General features: G+C 43.0%; 1 protein-coding gene across 1 annotated transcript in view; it reads right to left on the bottom strand.

Moving 5' to 3' along the window:
- LOC131679754 (protein dimmed) overlaps nt 1–19,662 on the bottom strand; it is a 155,574-nt gene that overhangs the window by 1,932 nt on the left and 133,980 nt on the right. Inside the window, exon 3 of the mRNA XM_058960499.1 lies at nt 1,546–1,973. Within this exon, the coding sequence (XP_058816482.1) occupies nt 1,546–1,767 (222 nt within the window). The 5' untranslated portion in view covers nt 1,768–1,973. The remainder of the gene's footprint in view (nt 1–1,545; nt 1,974–19,662) is intronic.

A 19,662-nucleotide genomic window follows, 5' to 3' on the forward strand; every position in this document is an offset into this window, starting at 1 on the left:
TCATATCTTTGCGTTCATATGGTCTATAAACAATCGGCGAATTGCATTTTGAAGGAAATGGGTCAGGGAATCTAGAAAAAATTGTTATTTTTGATTACAGTGTTGCCAAATATGCTTTATTTCCAGTTTAAAACTAAAACTGTGTTTTTCTCACAACTCGTGTAATTTTCTTTTGAAAATGTTTATGCCATTGTGTTCCTCAGACATTTTCACACATTAAAACATCTAAAACTTCAATATAACTTGAGCAAATCCCTAGATACAGTGATTTGATTAAAAAAACTCACAATATCTCTTCATGTTTCTCGCTATATCTAACTAACCAAGTAGAATTTCAAAATTCTGAAAACGCCACTTTGTAGAGATTTTTCAAACAAGTAATGTGGCATATCTAACTCAGTTTACCCCAAAATGGCGTTTGTCATAAGATAGCACAACAGCGACGAAATATAGTGTTGATAGTTTTGTTTTGAATTTTATACGTCAAGGAGAGCATGGAGACAAGTTCTCTCAGTTCACAATCATGCAGCTGATAATGATTCTAAGAACCATACGTTCATCTAAATTACTAAATTTTGTTTGATTGAATCCGAAGTGAAAATTTAATTCAGCTTCCAAACTAAGTCTACTAGTTAGCAACATTAGCTAACTAATGCAGCAAGTTAAATCCGCATACAAAATCTTATCGTATTATTGTAATTCCGCGAATCGTAAAATTTACCTTATGAAGAACCGCATCAAAAGTAACTTGTTTGAATTTAGATTCATTTCTCTTGGGAATGGAGGATCATTAAATTGTTTTCTCTAAACAATGGGTTTTAAACTTAATGCTACGTCGCACAACTTCTAACCCTACTCTCCCCCTTGTCACACTTCGTCACAAATTTGGTATACCCTCCCTACCCCCCAAAATGCTACGTCATTTATACATGGCCCCTAACCCATTCCCCGCGCGTGATGCCACATGGCATCACCAGACATAACTTTTGTCTTTTCGTAATAGCTTGCTTGAACATATTCGAATTGGTTCTTGTAATTAATGAACAGAGCATCAATTAAGCTGTTTTTATGTATAACACATCACAATTCGTTCAACTATCATATCGTAATCATAAAAACATATTTTTTCATTTGTCTCTCGCGGGGAATGGGTTAGCTTTGCAACCTTAGTAGTTAAAGAGACTTGAAAAATAGTCGTTTTAAGCGCTTCTAAAAACCTGATTTTATCTAAAAAGATCACTGTAAATGATACCGATGCACGATTTAAAATAAATGTTTATTGCTATTCTTTTAATTTAAATGAATAATCAATATTTCTACTTATTTCACAGGTACCATACAAACACGCAAACAGCATTCGGACTGCGGATATGATGTTCTCTTTTGTTTGTTTAACCTTTAATCACAGCCGTACTGGCGAATCGATTTCAGTAACGGTGCTATCATTTTGTAGCAATCTCCCGAAAGTTGGCAATAAAAATTAATTCTCCGAACAGTAATTACAATGAATGGATTCATTTGGAAAAGAAATTGTAAAATCCTTACCGTTTGAAGCCGCCGTGCGGATCGCTTTGGTCTTGAGGTCGCTCTCGGGTAGCTCAGGTAATCTTCGACGGGTAGGTGTAGCAAATCATCTGACCGATGACCGCTTTGTCCATTCGATCCATTGCTGGTGATTTCGAAGAATCCACTTGTGTCGGAAGATTCGGCAATTTCCGCTGCAGCAATTTGCAGGATATTTTTGTCATCTGTCAGGTCAGATCTCATCTTTGGTTCAATTCACTAGTTTTCTTTTGCGATTAACAATATTTTTAAATGTTCGATAATTTTGAGTCACTTACACTTTAAATATATATTTATTCTTTAAATTATCTGCCGTTAATTTTCCAACCAACGCCGCACACCATTCTTCCGGTGACCTTTTTCCTGATTTTCTTGTCCTTTTAGCTTCGGGATGATTCCCGGTTGCAAATCTGGAAAAAGAGATAAGCGGAAATGAACATTACGCTCGCCGTGGGAGATTATAAAACACTTCCGCGCCAATTTTCCCCACAATCTATTTTTATTTCAAGATTAATTTGTGGACTGCCGGGACAAGACAGCCGGGAGCATAGAGGGGAAAATATCTGAGACATGATTATGTCCACTGCCACAGCAGCCGCCAACCTTCGTCGGCAGCTAAATGGGACCCGTGTTTAGCGGCTACGGCGGTTTTCACCTGTCCTTTTCACTCCCTGCTAGAACCGGAGCTTAGTAGCATGATAGCGCAGGTTTACAGTGGCTGGGATTATAATTCTTCTTTCTGCACTGTTGTTCTTGGGTCGTGGACGTTTAGCACGAACAGGGACGGCATTTAATGGAATATTTGCAATTGAGTATTTGTGACGAATTGTGGGGAAGTTTGGGTTTAAATTTGGTTTGATTGACATTCGTTGTGGCATTAACAAAAGGACATTCTGCTTCGGTGTTATTAATAGGTAAACAACGCCAAGGGTGCGGAGTAGTACAAGTATCCCCGTTGGCAGTATAAAGGTAATATTGATAAAGCCATTATCCAGAAACGCCATTGTTTTCAATTGAGATATTTTACTGTTGAAACACGTTATGCCAAACACTAAATTTAATATAAGTAACGACATTGTACAACTGTTGAAAAATCTAATTCTTTTTATCAGCTTCAAACTGTTTTCAACCCCTCTTGGGTGTTGTGGTCAGAAACAATCCTCTATCGCATCGGGTGACCGATAACGACTACACATCCTTGTTGATTTCTTTCAAATTTTGAGAGTATCTTTATAAATGTATACTCTAGTGGAGCACGCATGCGTTTTTCGTTGTGTTGTCAATTTTTTATAAATATTTGATAGGATTTTTTTCAGCAAAATCGAAATGTTCGACAAAAGACTTAACATTTCCCACAAAATCGACATTTTTGATATGTACAGGATTATATATTGTATATATGTTGTCTACTAGATTATATATAAAGATACCACCAAATTTGAAGACCGATGAAGATTTTAGCCGCTTCCAGTCCCATACCGTTAAAACGGGCTCCTAAAGCGGCCATTTTAGGATCAAAAATCATAAAACAGATTTTTTGTGTTCGTCAAAATACAAGTGATAAGGAATTAAAAACCTGTTTTCATCCACCCAGTGGTTTTTCCATTTATCCAAACTATGATTTAATAGCTGGATACGTTCAATATAACAGTCGAAATGTCTATTAATTTATATATATATATATATATATATATATATATATATATATATATATATATATATATATATATATATATATATATATATATATATATATATATATATATATATATATATATATATATATATATATATATATATATATATATATATATATATATATATATATATATATATATATATATATATATATATATATATATATATATATATATATATATATATATATATATATATATATATATATATATATATATATATATATATTTCAAGAATCTTTTATTCGCCACCAGTGATTAAGGCATGCGAATCGAAGTAGTTTAATATTAATTCAAATAGATTTTTAATTTATGAGGTATTACGATTATGTAGTGTTTATAATTACTGATTACTGACCATAATTTTTTATTTATTTATGAACAGATTAAGGCCTGCGCCGTATACAAAAGATTCCTCCATTCCACTCGGTCCATGGCCGCGCGTCGCCAGCCACGCAGTCTACGAAGGGTCCGCAAATCGTCTTCCACCTGGTCGATCCATCGTGCTCGCTGCGCGCCACGTTTTCTTGTACCGGTCGGATTGCAATTGAGAACCGTTTTCACCGGGCTATTGTCCGACATTCTGGCTACGTGCCCGGCCCACCGTAGTCGTTCGATTTTCGTGGTATGACAGATGGGTGGCTCCCCCAACAGCTGATGCAACTCATGGTTCATTCGCCGTCTCCATGTGCCGTCTTCCATCTGCACTCCACCGTATATGGTACGCTGCACTTTCCGTTCGAAGACACCAAGTGCGCGTTGGTCCTCCACGAGCATGGTCCAGGTCTCGTGCCCGTAGAGAACTACCGGTCTAATCAGCGTCTTGTAGATGGTCAACTTCGTACGACGGCGAACTCTGTTCGACCGAAGTGTCTTGCGGAGGCCAAAGTAAGCACGATTTCCTGCCACGATGCGTCTACGAATCTCTCTGCTGGTATCATTGTCGGCGGTCACCAGTGAGCCCAAGTACACGAACTCTTCAACCACTTCGATTTCGTCGCCACCGATGCAAACTCGAAGCGGGCGGTTCTCATTCTCTTCTCGTGAACCTCTTCCTATCGTGTACTTTGTCTTCGACGTGTTGATGGCAAGTCCGACGCGCTTGGCTTCTCTTTTCAGTCTGATGTAGGCTTCCTCCATCTTCTCAAAGTTTCGTGCAATAATATCAACGTCATCGGCGAAGCCAAGTAGCTGAACGGACTTTTTGAAAATCGTACCACTCGTGTCGATCCCTGCTCTTCTTATTACACCTTCCAGCGCGATGTTGAATAACAAACACGAGAGACCATCACCTTGCCGTAACCCTCTGCGTGATTCGAAGGGACTCGAGAGCGTCCCTGAGACACGTACTACGCACATCACCCGATCCATCGTCGCCTTCACTAATCGCGTCAGTTTGTCCGGGAATCCGTACTCGTGCATAATCTGCCATAGCTGATCTCGATCGATAGTGTCGTATGCGGCTTTGAAGTCGATGAACAAATGATGTGTGGGCACATTGTACTCGCGGCATTTCTGCAGTACTTGACGAAGAGCGAACACCTGGTCCGTGGTAGATCGTTCGCTCATGAAACCCGCCTGGTACTGCCCCACGAACTCTCTTGCAATTGGTGATAGTCGACGGCATAGTATTTGGGAGAGTACCTTGTAGGCGGCGTTCAGCAGGGTGATTGCTCGGTAATTACAGCAATCCAGCTTGTCGCCCTTTTTGTAGATAGGACACACGACACCTTCCATCCACTCCTCCGGTAAAATTTCCTCCTCCCAAATCTTGGTAATCACCCAGTGCAGCACTTTAGCCAGTGGCTCGTCACCGTGTTTTAGTAGCTCGCTTGGTATTTGGTCAACCCCAGCGGCTTTATTATTTTTGAGCCGGCTAATCTCCTCCTGGATTTCTTGGAGATCCGGAGCCGGTAGTGTAATGTCTTCCGCGCGTGCTCCCAGGTGCGTTACCGTGCCATCCTCGTCGTCTGCTGCATCGCCGTTCAGGTGTTCTTCGTAGTGCTGCCGCCACCTGGATCACCTCACACTGGTCCGTGAGAAGATTCTCGTTTGTATCTCTGCACATGTCGGCCTGTGGTACGTGGCCCCTGCGCGAGCGGTTCAACTTCTCGTAGAATTTCCGTGTGTCTTTAGCGCGGTACAGCTGCTCCATCGCTTCGCGATCTCGGTCTTCCTGCTGGCGCTTTTTGGTCCGGAAAGCCGAGTTCTGCCTGTTCCGTGCCTGTTTATATCGCGCCTCGTTCGCCCTCGTGCGGTGTTGCAGTATTCTCGCCCATGCTGCATTCTTCTCTTCGACTAACTGCTCGCATTCGCCGTCGTACCAGTCGCTTCTTCGGTCCGGGCCCACCGTACCTAGTGCAGTGGCTGCGGTGCAACCTATGGCGGATCGGATATCTCTCCAGCCATCTTCAAGGGCAACTGCGCCTAGCTGCTCTTCCGTTGGTAGTGCCACTTCCAACTGCTGCACGTATTCTTGAGCCACTCTGCCATCTTGTAGCTGCTCGATGTTTAGCCGCGGCGTTCGGCTTCGACGAGAGCTATGCACTGTCGAAAGTTTTGAGCGCAAGCATACTGCAACCAGGTGGTGGTCCGAATCGATTTGATTTTTTGTTACTTGGTCCGGTGATCTCCAGGTGACTTTGTGGATATCTTTGCGAGGGAAGAAGATGCTTCGGATTACCATTCCACGGGAGGCTGCGAAGTTCACACATCGTTGGCCGTTGTCATTTGATACGGAATGCAGGCTGTTAGGCCCGATCACCGGTCTGTACATTGCCTCCCTTCCTACCTGTGCGTTCATGTCGCCGATGACAATTTTCACGTCTCGCAGAGGGCAACCGTCGTATGTCTGCTCCAGCTGCATGTAGAACGCTTCTTTTTCGTCGTCGGGTCTCCCTTCGTGTGGGCAGTGCACGTTGATGTTGCTGTAGTTGAAGAAACGGCCTTTGATCCTCAACTTGCACATCCTTGCGTTGATCGGCTGCCACCCGATCACACGTTGGCGCATCTTGCCCAGCACTATGAAGCCGGTTCCCAGCTCGTTGGTTGTACCATAGCTCTGGTAGAAGGTAGCCGCTCGATGCCCGCTCTTCCACACCTTCTGTCCCGTCCAGCAAAGTTCCTGCAGCGCCACGATATCGAAGTTGCGGGGGTGTAGCTCGTCGTAGATTATCCTGTCACATCCTGCGAAGCCGAGCGATTTGCAGTTCCATGTTCCGAGTTTCCAATCGTGATCCGTTATTCGTCGCCTGGGTCGTTGCCGATTGTTCTGGGTCGTATTCTCTTCTGTATTGTTCGTTATGTGGGTTTTTTAAGGGGCGGCTTATAGGGTCTACGCCAACCACCTGTCTCGCCGGTGGGCCATCGTGCCAGGACTGCTTAAGGTCCCACCTGGACACCAGGACAGGTTTACACCTTCCGAAGAAGGGTAACCCCCCCCCCCCCCCTTCCCTGTCAGCATACGACCAAAGTTCCCACCGGGGTTGGTTACCCGATCTTCACTAAGGTTACTCGTATCCCAGTCGACGCCACGGGGAGGCCAGGGCTAGGAGTTACTGGGCAGAAGGCTATGGACCGCAAGTGGGGTCTATTTTATGCCTTCAGGTACAAGAGGCTTACGCACTGCCCAGTCATTGACGACCATGACCTGACCATAACAGTTAACCTTTAACTTCGGAACCAAAAGTCAGAACTGAATTAAATTCAATAGCAGTCAATAAGCAGCAGTATTACTCCCAGCGTGACATTGGCTTAGGAACTCTGCGAGTGCCCCGGGGGCATCAAGAACCGTCACAGGTGGCCAATGTGGTCAAAGCTACTTCGATTGATCATTAGTGATCTATACCCGCAAATCCAAGCAATATTGAATATGATCACATTATCATAGTTTTGCCAGATTATATGGAAATTTGTTGTGTGACCGCACTCAACGCGTAACCCCGTAACCGGAAGTTGCGTTAACTAAAATTCAATAACGGGAGCATTATACCATCCATTTCAAATTAAGTTTGTGCAAATTGGTTTAGCTATCTCTGAGAAAATTGAGTGACATTATTTGACACCCACATATATACACACATACTCACACACATACATACACACATAAATTATGTGATCTCGATGAACTGAATCGAATGGTATATGAAACTCGGCACTCTGGGCCTCGGTTGGATAGTCGATTTTTGGAGTGATTGCATAGCCTTTCTTTGTATGAGAAAGACAAAAAATAACTCGGTAAAAATACACATGTGTTCAAATTTTGTATTGTCGTTACAGAGACATTAGTACATCAAAAAAAAAGTTCCCAAAATCGTGAATAAAGTACCATGCATTCTTGTATGATCACGTATTTACGTTACGAAAACAGGACCATGAACAAAAATCATGATTATGTTCATATTTCCTTCAGTAATGCCTGCATAACGCTTTTGGCAGCGAAAATATTCGTTTGTGTTTTTTCTAGTAGAATACTTCTAACGTTTTAATATACGGGCGCCGTTTCAAAATTTTCGGCCGGAATTTTACCCGAGATTTTGAACGTGAATATCTGCTGTTGTACTGAATGGAAACATTAGATTTTTGCGTTATCTGATTGGAAATATGTGTAATTCTGTAACTAATTCTGTAGAATATACAATCACTGAGAATAATGGAAATAATGGATTTTGTGAGAGCAGTTACTATCTGCACTATGATTGGTTCGTACAATTTGATTATAAGTGAGCCAGACTAGCTCCTCCTCTTTGAAGATGGAAATAAATTATTTTTGTTCGATAGCTGCCCCCTTTGGCTTCTAATGTAAACTGAACCCAGTATAAAACCGGGTGTCGTACGCGAGTGTTTTTTTACAATGGAGAATACATTTACGTACTAGCCCAGTACACGTGCTATTAGTAGATGTCAAGCTACCACACGGGGTGTGTCGGGCTCGAATGGTGACGCAGCCATTAATACCGACTAAACTCCATTGGGCTCCGCCATTGTTCCCCACAGGGACTACCTCTCGGTATTACTTCTGGGGGGATGGCTGTACTTGATGTACTCATTCACTCTCGGTCACGCGTTCATACGTCCTGTATGAGGCTTACTTGGGTGCTCTCTCTGTCACACCTTGATTCACTCTCTAACACTCCACATGAGGCTTACTTGGGTGCTCACCGTTTTCATACCATGTGAGGCTGACTTTTGTACTCACCCTTAACATACCGTGTGAGACTGACTTGGATGCTCACCCTTTCGCTCCTCTGCCACGCCACGAGGCATCTGTAGCTAAGTCCCAACATACTATGCTACGACCCTCCCATCTTGGCATGAGGCAGTCTACATATATGCCTATACACTCGCTCTTCTGCCTTGCTTCGGGGTGGCTGGGTTTACCCCTTACGCGGTTGCCAGTCGCTGCGCCAAACCTGCCACAGCATGAACAAACCATTCACTCACTTTTCTGCGCTCGGCCTTTTTCGCTCCAACTACCCAATCAATACTTAGCCGTGCCCGTCGTCTGTTGCTCGGTTCGCCAGATTACCTGTAGCCTACAGGCAATCTGGGTGGTAGCAGCCGAGACTGCGTTCCACTTCTCCACCGATTGACACATCCGCTGAATAAGGGTATCAGGGGTTGTGTCTCAGCCGCAGACGTCAAGGATTGGTCTTCTTTCGACGTCGAAACAAGGACATACGAACAGTATGTGTTCGGCAGTTTCGTCGATACCTGGGTCGTCAGGCCAGACGGGGACCTCCGCGTGCACGAACCTGTGGAGGTACTGTCGGAAGCAGTCATGGCCTGACAGGAATTGTGTTAGATGGAAGTGAACTTCCCCACGGGGGCCTGCCCACCCAGCTCGATATGTTAGGTATCAGCCGGTGGGTCCACCTACCTTTCGAGGAGTTATCCCACTCACGCTGCCATCTGGCGACCGAGGTCACCCTGGTGCGCTCGCGGGCTCCTTTATTTCCACGTAGCTCGAAGCACTGCTCATCTTCCCGGATGACTAGCCCGACTGGCATCATGCTCGCTATCACGCAGGATGCATCGTGTGATACCGTGCGGTAGGCAGATATCACTCTGAGGCACATCACGCGGTAGGTGCTCTCCAGTTTCTGTAAGTAACTGGTTACCTACTCTTGCTCTTGACCATGACGGGCCGCCGTACCTGAGGATAGATACGGCAACGCCTGCCAGTAGCCTACGTCTACTGGCGCACACCTTTGAGCTGTTGGACATCATCCACGATAGTGCCGCAACAGCAGTCGACGCTCTCTTGCATGTATAGTCGACGTGGCTGCCGAAGGCCAGCTTGTCGTCTATAATGACTCCGAGAGACTTCAGACTCCGCTGTGAGGTGATACCTCCCTCCGTCTTATGCTGAGCGAGCTCCAGGCCTCTCGCGCTCATCCATTCCTCCACCGTGTTGATCGCGTGTTCTGCAGTTGGTTCTACCTGAGGGATTGACTCCCCATAGACCTCCAAGGTTACGCCATCGGCAAAGCCGACGATCTTGACCCCAGGAGGGAACTTCAGTCTCAGAAGCCATGAGGTTCCATAGGTACATGAGGTTCCATAGCATCAGGCCTAGGATCGAGCCCTGTGGGACTCCGGTGGTAATCGGAACCTTTTTCTGACCGGCATCGGTCTCGTATAGCTTTCCAGGATCCGGTATAGACCCACCGGTAGGCTAAGCCGGTGTAACGAGAGCGCGATGGCATCCCAGCTTGCGCTGTTGAATGCGTTCTTCACGTCAAGTGTCACTAACGCATCTCGGTAGTCTTTATCACTGAGTTGATAGCGTCCACTGTGGACTTACCCTTCCGAAAGCCAAACTGGTTGCTTGACAGGCCGTCCGTACCTTCCGCGTACGGGGTTAGCCTGTTGACGATGATCCTCTCAAGCAGTTTGCCAGTCGTGTCGATCAGACAGATTGGTCTGTACGCCGATGGGTCGCCTGGCGGCTTCCCGGGCTTCGGCAACAACACCAATTTCTGCCTTTTCCATCTATCGGGGAAACGGCACTCGTCAAGGCATCTCTGCATAGCTAGCCGGAACATGTTCGGGTTCGCTATGATTGCTGCCTTGAGAGCGCTGTTTAGAACTCCATCCGGTCCCAGAGCTTTGTTCATTGCTAGGGAATTAGCCACTGCGAGTAGTTCTTCGTTCGTCACTGGAGCCACCATTTCGGCCGTGCCTTCTTAATTAGGCCTCAGATGCCGGTAAAGTTCCGGATTTTCAAAGCCCAATATCTCCGGTCACAAGTGCGTGCGGTTATCAAATTTGATTTCATCTTGATCGTTAGAGCTTTCCGCAACTTTGAGGGTATAATTCTATGAACTTTTTCAGCGGCTTCTGAATTAGGCCTCAGATTTGATGAATATCGGCAATTTTCCGGATCTTCAGAGCCCCATATCTCCTGTCACAAGTACGTGCGGTGAATAAATTTGGTTGCATCTTGATCGCTGGAGTTTTCCGCAACTTTAACGGTATAATTCTTTGTACGTTTTCAGCGGCTTCTGAATTAGATTTGATGAATACCGGTAATGTTCCGGATTTGCAAAGCCCCATATCTCCGGTCACAAGTGCGTGCAGTAAACAAATTTGATTGCATTTTATTTCCTAAAAAATTCCGCAACTTTTGGTGTATATATTGTCATACTTTTTCAGCGGCTTCCATTTAATTGCCTTTTTTGTAGGATTTCTTCCACTGTGCAGTGATTGGAATGCGTTAAAATAGGTATTAGCAGCCTTGCTTCATTTCTAAGATGCAGTAACATTAAAAATCTGATTGGAAACATGTAAAATACTCGCGTTTGAGCGGAACAAAAACTCGAGTACCACCCTTATTCATCCTACCACTTGACCTAATGCGTTAAATAGAGATAACTAATGTATTTAAATGGGTGGGATGAATACAGGACGCATTGACATTGCATTGACGAACGAAGAAATTTTAACTGGATTAATGGTAGCTTCCGACCCCCTAAATTTTCACTTTGAAAGGCGAGCGATTGAGTGTTAAATTAGAATATTCAAGTACCAGACTTACTAACTTCCATTACTATTTACTGCAAAATAATCTAAAGCACAAGCAATACAAAAAAATGTGTTTTAGTACCAACTTATGCCTGAAATTTATTGGTTTTGAATAATATACCGTTCAATCAGAATGCAACAATAAAGCCAAAGCTGACGTTTTCCATGTTGGTAGGGAATTTCTTTATTTGTGTGTTGGGACCACTTTAATCAATCCAAAATCATTGTTCTTTATTTTGATTATTGAGGTTTTAACCTTAGGGTCTTTCGCCTCTTTTCGGGTAAGAGAAATCTCTTTTGGAAAAATCTCTAACCTTATGTGCGGGTTGGGAATCGAACCCCGGTGAGCTGCGTATAACGCAATTTACGAACTACGATATGCCCGTCATAATTTTAGTCATTTTTTATTAAATCATATATGCCGAAATTGAGTCCACAGTACTAAAATAATCTATTTTCATAATTTCGAAAGTTTTAGGGTTTTTTTCCAACTTTTATTTCGAGTGGCATCACTGTGCATAGGGTTGAATTACTGTGGGATTCTCCAGCTAATTGGAGCGAAAATAAACGCAAGTTCGGGTCGCAGAGCAAAAAATCGTCGCATCCATTCCACAACATTATATAAATAAAACAAAAAGTCGATAATTTTGTGATTTTGGAAAAACTGAGTTCTACTCCATCATTTGCGAATCAAACGCGAACCGAGCAACGCAATGAAAGGCTCTATTAATTATTTCGAAACAAGCCAATTGAGCCAGTGTTGGTCATAACACGTATGCAAGTTGCGATAATCCACCGACCAACTCCAGATCACTTGGGAGATTTGACACTTCGCACTACAGAGGAGGAAATAATTGAAATATGATAGAATTATAGCACTGAGCTGAAAGGGTGGTCTGGTTCTGCGGGTGGCATACAGGCAAGGTTAGTAAAAGGAGCGGCAGAGGTTAGAAATGCGAGACCGAAGGAAAAAGTTCGCTGATGGTGACAAAGTGATGCTTTATATACTCACACTATCCGCAGTACATCATGAGGCAAATATTAATTTACTCTCGGGATGTAACACGAGATGATATGATTTTCACTGTACACTCTTGTATTCAACTGTACATCGTTCGCCGTTTCCACGCTTCAGTGCGATATAGCAGCCGGGAAAACGCTGTGGGATGTCAAAGTGCGAGAAAATATAGTATTCTTTTTGTTCCGTTTGTCGCAACGAGCGCACCAATATAGTGTTATGGGTCACTTTCGAGGGAAAAGCCATTCTCAGGCAAACTGACACTTTTCTACTTAGACAGGAAATTGATTGCATTGAGCGGGCTGCAACCAGTGTAATCTTAAGCGGTTGCGGTTTCGCTGCTGGCGTTTATCTGATTCACTTTAATCCGCTATTTTCACTAGTGATTCGAATAACTTGATGAAAATCGAGAACAGGTTTGTCGTTGCACTTTTTTCTCAGCCGTCTTCTAGCTATATTTTCATTATGTTTCAGTTTTGTTTTTGTTGCGATCGATTCAGACCTTCGCAGGCGTCGCCATCTCTCCCCAGGGTATCACAGAAACAAAACGCAACAAGTGTCCCCGTAAGATTGTTCTGCCGTTAGATGATATATCGGTTGAACGATAGCTTTTCCTCGGGCTGGTTGGGAAAGCAGCGAGTCTGGCGGGCAGTAAACCGCCAACACCGAACCGAACAGAGGACGGTCTAAATTAGAAGAATATAATCTCAGCGGGATATGATTCAATTTATTTTCATCAAATTGTTTGTCCAGCTCGTTGTTGTTTGGCACGTTAGATTGACACCGTGGCACCGGAGAAGCCGGCAGAATGGGACCGTGATATTTTCCCTGTGTATCGTATCGATATGAGTTCTGCTATTGGGCGGGCGGACCGGGAGATACATATTTGATGTAATTAGAGTCCCTACGACAGTGGAAACGTTCACCAAGGCCCACGGAACTTCCGCAGTATTAGTTTAATATATTTCCCGATATCCACGGTTGGATGCGATCGATTGGCTGCGAAGCAGGGGAATACGAAACATTTGCTGCCGCCGACTTTGTGTCAACGGAATGATAAATGACCGAGGCTGAGCGAAAGTAAGTTTAGGTGACGACAGGCTACAAGCGAGATTGGCAGTAACTATCATCGTTTGGACCAGGGGGTGAGTTAGACAAAGAACATTGTGAATATTTATTTGTTTGTAACTGCCAACGATAGGTTAGTTATTTAGTTGATGTGACACAGTTCACTGCGTTAGCATGACTGAGCCTTGCGTCTTTCATATTTTCACAATATGCGGAAGATAAAAAAAGCCCGTTTCTGTGTGTGAATTGCTGTAGAAGCAGTTTGCCGCTGTTTTTTGAGATTGTTTTTTTTTTCTAGGCGGTGAAAAAAGGATCTCAAAATGCTGCTTCTTGTTTTTTTTATTCAATTCGTTTATTTGATAAGGCACGTTTGCGTTAGCTTAAAGGTGCCATTTTTTCATTGCTTCTCATTTTGAATTTCTTAAAACTAGGGGGTTACACATTTCAATATTATTTTGTTTTTATATATTGAAACTTAAGAAAAAACTTTACAGCTAACTTTTACATATACAAGAGAGGATAATATAATATTCGTAAGATTAGGGGGACGAGTCATTTCGTGTGTTCTTTGTATAGTAATGCACTTTTTGATTTTTAGAAGGTAGGTTGTTGGAACAATTAATTATTAACTAAGCGGAACATTTTACAAGCTTATTAACTAGAAATAACTAGGGGGATTGGTTTAATTTTATTAAGATTAGGGGGGGGGGGATTAATTATGGCTATTTTTAAGTAGTGGTACTGTTGGGCATTTCTCAATGAGATTAAATATTGATCACCTAAAACTAGAAGATAGGGGGGCACCTAACTTTTGGGAAGATATTCACGGGGGCGGGGGGTTAAGTCCTACATCTGTGTATCAGATACATGGGAGAGAGAGTGGACAAGGCTGGGGTGGGGGGGGGGGGGGGTTGGTGGCGAGAGATATAAATTTTCAGTTTCCGGTATCGGGAATCAACGACAAGGATTACAGATTCGAACGGATGCATCAAGTATTGGGACGCCGGGCGGTCTTCCTCGAGGCGGCAGGGGTTCCTCCAGACGATTTCGTAGTACGGCTCAGATAGGGATCGGCAACACACCACGTTGCGCGTGTGATGTTGTACTGTAGGTCTCGTGTTGTCGGGTCATTCGATAGATGTTTTGTCTCGTCTTGGAGTCGCATCAGACCATCGTTGGGGTACGGTAGGCGGAAGAGGGCACTTCTGGGAATGATAAGAGAAATGATAGTGGCAGTTAAATTTGGATATTGATAGTTTTAGGAACGTGTATATAAGGGACATGTAGAGGAGATCGCGGCTTGCTAGTACATCTCGAACCGGGAGATTGGGTGATCTTCCTCGGGCCCTAAGGGAAGCGAATAGTTGAGATCTGGCAGAACAGTACTCGGCGCATGCCCAGACAATATGTCCGATCTCGTGACAACCGTTACCACAAGCGCAGATACCGCGTTTCGCGAGCCCAATACGCCAGAGATGAGCGTTCAGCGTGTAGTGATTGGACATGAGCCGAGACATTACGCGAATGAAATCCCGACACACATCCATCCCCTTGAACCAAGGTTTCGTCGATACCTTAGGGATTATCGAATGTAGCCACCTTCCCAGTTCACCATTGCTCCATGAAGTTTGCCAACTTTCGAGGGTTCTCTGATGAGTAATACTGAAAAATTCGCTGAAGCTAATTTGTCTTTCATACATGTCACCTTGTAAAGCGCCCTCCTTAGCTAAAGAGTCCGCTTCTTCATTACCTGGAATGGAGCAATGCGAGGGAACCCAAACTAAGGTAATCTTGTACGATCTTACAGACAAAGCACGTAGGTGCTCCCAGATTTTCCCCAGAAAATATGGAATGTGCTTTCTAGGTTTCATTGAACGGAGAGCCTCGATTGAGCTGAGGCTATCCGAGACAATAAAGTAATGATCGGTGGGCAAAGTATCAATGATGCTAAGGGTATACTGAATAGCAGCAAGTTCTGCGACGTAAACTGAAGCAGGATCATTGAGTTTTAATGGGGCGGTGAGGTTTTGATTGAATATACCGAAGCCAATGGAGCCGTCGAGGCTTGACCCGCCGGTGTAAAACGTCTTGTTGCAGTCGACTTCTTGAAATTTACTATGAAAGATGCTTGGGATCACTTGCGGACGTATGTGATCCGGGATTCCATGAATCTCGTCCTTCATGGATGTGTCGAAGAATACAGTTGAATCAGAAGCATGGGGTAGATTGACACGGTTGGGATAATATGAAGAAGGATGGTATTTTGTGCCATGTAATCGAAGTACAAAGACATAAATCGGGTTTGAGAATTAAGCTCGAAATTTGCGATTATTAACGGGTTCAAGATATCTCATCGGATGAGCAATCGATATGAGAGGTCCCAAAATCGATTTTTCAGCGGATGGACGCCCGACACCACTTCTAGACTCGTCGTATGTGTCGAGTGCATGCAATCCAAGGCAATTGCTGAGCTCAGGTTACTGAGACCGGGAGCGACTTGCTTCGGTTTTGCACCAGTACTTCCTTGAGTAGTTTTTTTAAGGGGGGTCATAAAGAGACACCTTCTGGCTATTACGACGAAGCTTGGGAGAGGAAATGTTCCTCCTTTTTATATTGCTTCTAGGCACAGCAGAACATGTTTCCTCCTGGGGCTCATCACAGTCGCCTTCGTCAGTAGACAAGTTGGTATAGATGTTCGTAGGGACAGGTGGCGTAGCTATCTTAAGCATTTCTGCAAAAGATCGCTTAGAGCGTCCTTGAAGGGAACGCTTAAGATTCTCCTCGCGCTGTTTGTACGCGGGACATGACGGGAGATCATGTGTTTCCCCCACAGTAAAGACACTTTTCGACATCTCTACCACAGGAATCATCCGCATGATTCCCACCGCATTTCCCACAACGGACCTTATTGTTACAATGGGAGGCTGTGTGTCCCAATTGTTTGCAATTAGTACAGTTCATGACCCCCGGCACAAAGAGGCGAACAGGTAGACGAACCATGTCAAAGAGGAGGTAGTTTGGTAGAGCAGAACCTGCGAAGGTCACCCGATAAGAGTCTGAGTTGACGAATGTTTTCTTCCCGTCAGCTGCGATTGATGCTGAATGCAAACGTTTGCACTCCAGGATCTTCACTGGCTTAAGCATGGTGTCTTTGAAACAGCCAGTCCCATATTTTAGCAGGTCCTCGCAATTCAGATTAGAATCGGAAACGACCCCACAGGGTTGAAGTCCTGTTAGCTGGAATATACACCCTGTACTCCTTCATAAATGGTCCGTAGCCAGCAATAACGTTTGTCTGAGTCAAACTGTTAACAACCACCCGAAGCTTATCAGGGCGAATTTTCGATATCTCTGTCACGGCCGAATACCGATCCGCCAGAACCCGAGAAATCTGTAACAGATTCAAACACTTTTTTCTTTGCTCCGAAAGTGGATCATAAATGGCCCGGTGGCCGAGCTCGGATATCCTTTGAGCCGGGGAGCCGATTTTGTTTCGACGTCCATCTCACCTTGAGATGAACCGCCGTCAGGGGAAGTCATTTTTGCACGGGCCTATTGTCCAGTGTACGGTAGTAAAAGAACCAAGAAGGGGGAACGTAAACTAATACTTAACTTGTGTATGTAACGGTATCCACACGGATTACTAGAAGAACACTGCTTCACTGGTCACAGACCGGCTAACGGTACTCAGAAACAGAAACACAAAAGATGGAAAAAATACTGAAACCTCGACTAGGCGTAGAGTGCGCGATATAACCTTCAACGCGGATTAGCACTATTTGTCGCTATAGAGTGTACGACTGACAATAAAAGACTTCTAACTCGACTGAGCGCTCGATAACGAATGTTGCTTCTTGTTGTTCAAGGTGAAGTGGTTTTCATTTTTATTTAATTTTGGTTGCTTTGCTTGCATGTCGCTGCTTTTTCGGGTTAGGAAAATTTCTAACCATATGTGAGGGAGTTGGGGACTGAACCCAGGTGAGCTACGTACAAGGCAATTCAATAGAACCTCATATTTCGAGCCAAACTGGAGGTTCGTAAATTGAATTAGTTCGTAAAAAAGTGTTCGTTTTTTTGGGATTTGATTCGTAAAAAAAGTTCGTTTCATATTCTTATTTCAATTCATTGGTTGAGCAATATTCTCGATAAACCTAACAATATAGGTATTTTTGGAACGAGCACAAAAAGTGGACGATGAAACTGGACTATTGGAAGCTGATGAAGCCCAATGTGACGACTTCCGGTATTCTCGGTAATCCCACCAAAATGGGTATTTTTGAAACGAGCTTGAGCTGATGGAAGTGATTGTTTCGCGCCATTTTGAAATCAAAGGTGGGTTATAGAGAATTTATCTAAACCGGAAATCGCCATCTTGAATTTCAATATGGCAACCGGCATCGATTTCTGTCATGTACTCGTCAGCCTCATTTCGGAAGTACCTATATTCTTGAGGTTAAGGTTATAGAAATTTTATATAAACCGGAGGTCGCCATTTTGAATTTCAAAATGGCTTCAGACATCGATTTCCTTCATCTACTCGTCAGCCATATTCCGAAAATACTCATATTGTTTAGGATATAGAGACTTCATCTAAACCATGAGTCGCCATCTTGGATTTCAAAAGTAGGAGTAGTTCTGTTTATGTTTACGGTAAAAAATACGAATTGTGTCTTGCACGGAGTTTGAGTTGGCCATGGCGAACTGCTGCGCGAGATTGTTTATGAATCATCCATTTTCATTTATTTTGACATTCAAAAAACGTTTTTCGTTGAATAAATATATGTTCAAAAATATGCAAAAGATCATATGTTTCTCTTGTTGTTTTCATGTTCAAAAAATCCTAAAAAACATCTTTTTTATGAGTCACTGATGCGGAGAACCCTTTCAACCTATATTCAGTACAACCGCTGAAAATTACATATCAGATAAATTCACAAAATGTAACGCCCGTGTAAACAAGAATACAATAAATCTCCAGCAATGACGAAAGAAAACTGAAGAAACCCCTGACGTTAATTTCAACCAAGGGAAATTTCATGTTGAATAATAAATTATAGACTGATTTGAAGTGCATCGGTTGAATAATCAGAATTATCGACAAAATCTGAAGCCTACCTCTGAGATGACAATAACTTAAACACGATAAAAGAAGAAAAAAAAGAATATAATGATTTCGGACAAATGGGACTGTTACATTTATAATTCGAAATGTTCATAGTGGAAGAATGTTTGGAATTATTATAGGAAAAAAATATTTTTTGTTTCTAAGAAATTAGCTATTTAACGGCTATATTGAACACGTTTCCATCCATGTTTCAAATAACATTTTTTGTTCCGATAGGTAATCGGGATTCATTATTTCTGCAACCAGATTATTTAGAATTGACATTTAATTGCGTGAAATGTATTTGCCCGGAAAACAATTAAATCGATTAAATATTCCTTTTTATAATCTAATATTTTTATGCTAATAGGAGTAACGATTAAAAATTGGCTAAACAAGATTGTGTGTAAATCGGCCAAACTTTTTATTAAAAATTAAAACATGGTTCTTTTTCAAGTCTAATTGATACAGAATAAGGTGTGGGACAGTTCATGTTCTTGGGCGCCACCTGGACGTTGTTCAAACTCAAATCTGGCCAAAATAGAATGGTACGATTGTGTTGCTCAAGGAAACGCAAAGACAAAAATTTTCCCAATACTTTTATTTCATTGGTGGCAGTTGATTTGGCCATATCCAACAAACTTATGTGCGTATAGTTCGAATTTCGGTTTCTTTAATGCGCGATGAAAAAAAATGGGCCAAGTTAAAGTGCGCCAATTTTTGATCGTAACATCCCTGAATTGATAAGAATGGAACATTACTGTAAACGAACTTCGGTAAGATAACCGTTGTCAGCGTTCTGGGAAAAAATAGAACCCTTCTCATTTGAAGCTCGTGGCACCTGGTGAAACTTAAGTAAAGATCGAAAAAAAAAAATTCGTGAATAAAATAAAAAAATACATAAAAATAAATCAAATAAAAATTATAAATATAACATATGAAGATTATTTTACCATTATTTTCACTACATGTATGAAATCAGCCTATCTTATGACCTCGCACAAAGCCGAAGCAAAAAATCTGTACGTTATAGGCATCAGTGAAGCAAACCAGCCCTTTGTTCTATATTCAATGCACAAACAGTATTGTACCGTTGGCCCCGGCTGCGCAGTGAAATGAGTCCGACAAAGGAAACAAAAGTGCCCGTTCTACGGGATAACACAACTTCGATCGAGTTTAATAAAACT

Source organism: Topomyia yanbarensis, chromosome 2 (genome assembly GCF_030247195.1).
Source record: "Topomyia yanbarensis strain Yona2022 chromosome 2, ASM3024719v1, whole genome shotgun sequence".
Classification (NCBI taxonomy): Eukaryota; Metazoa; Arthropoda; class Insecta; order Diptera; family Culicidae; genus Topomyia; species Topomyia yanbarensis.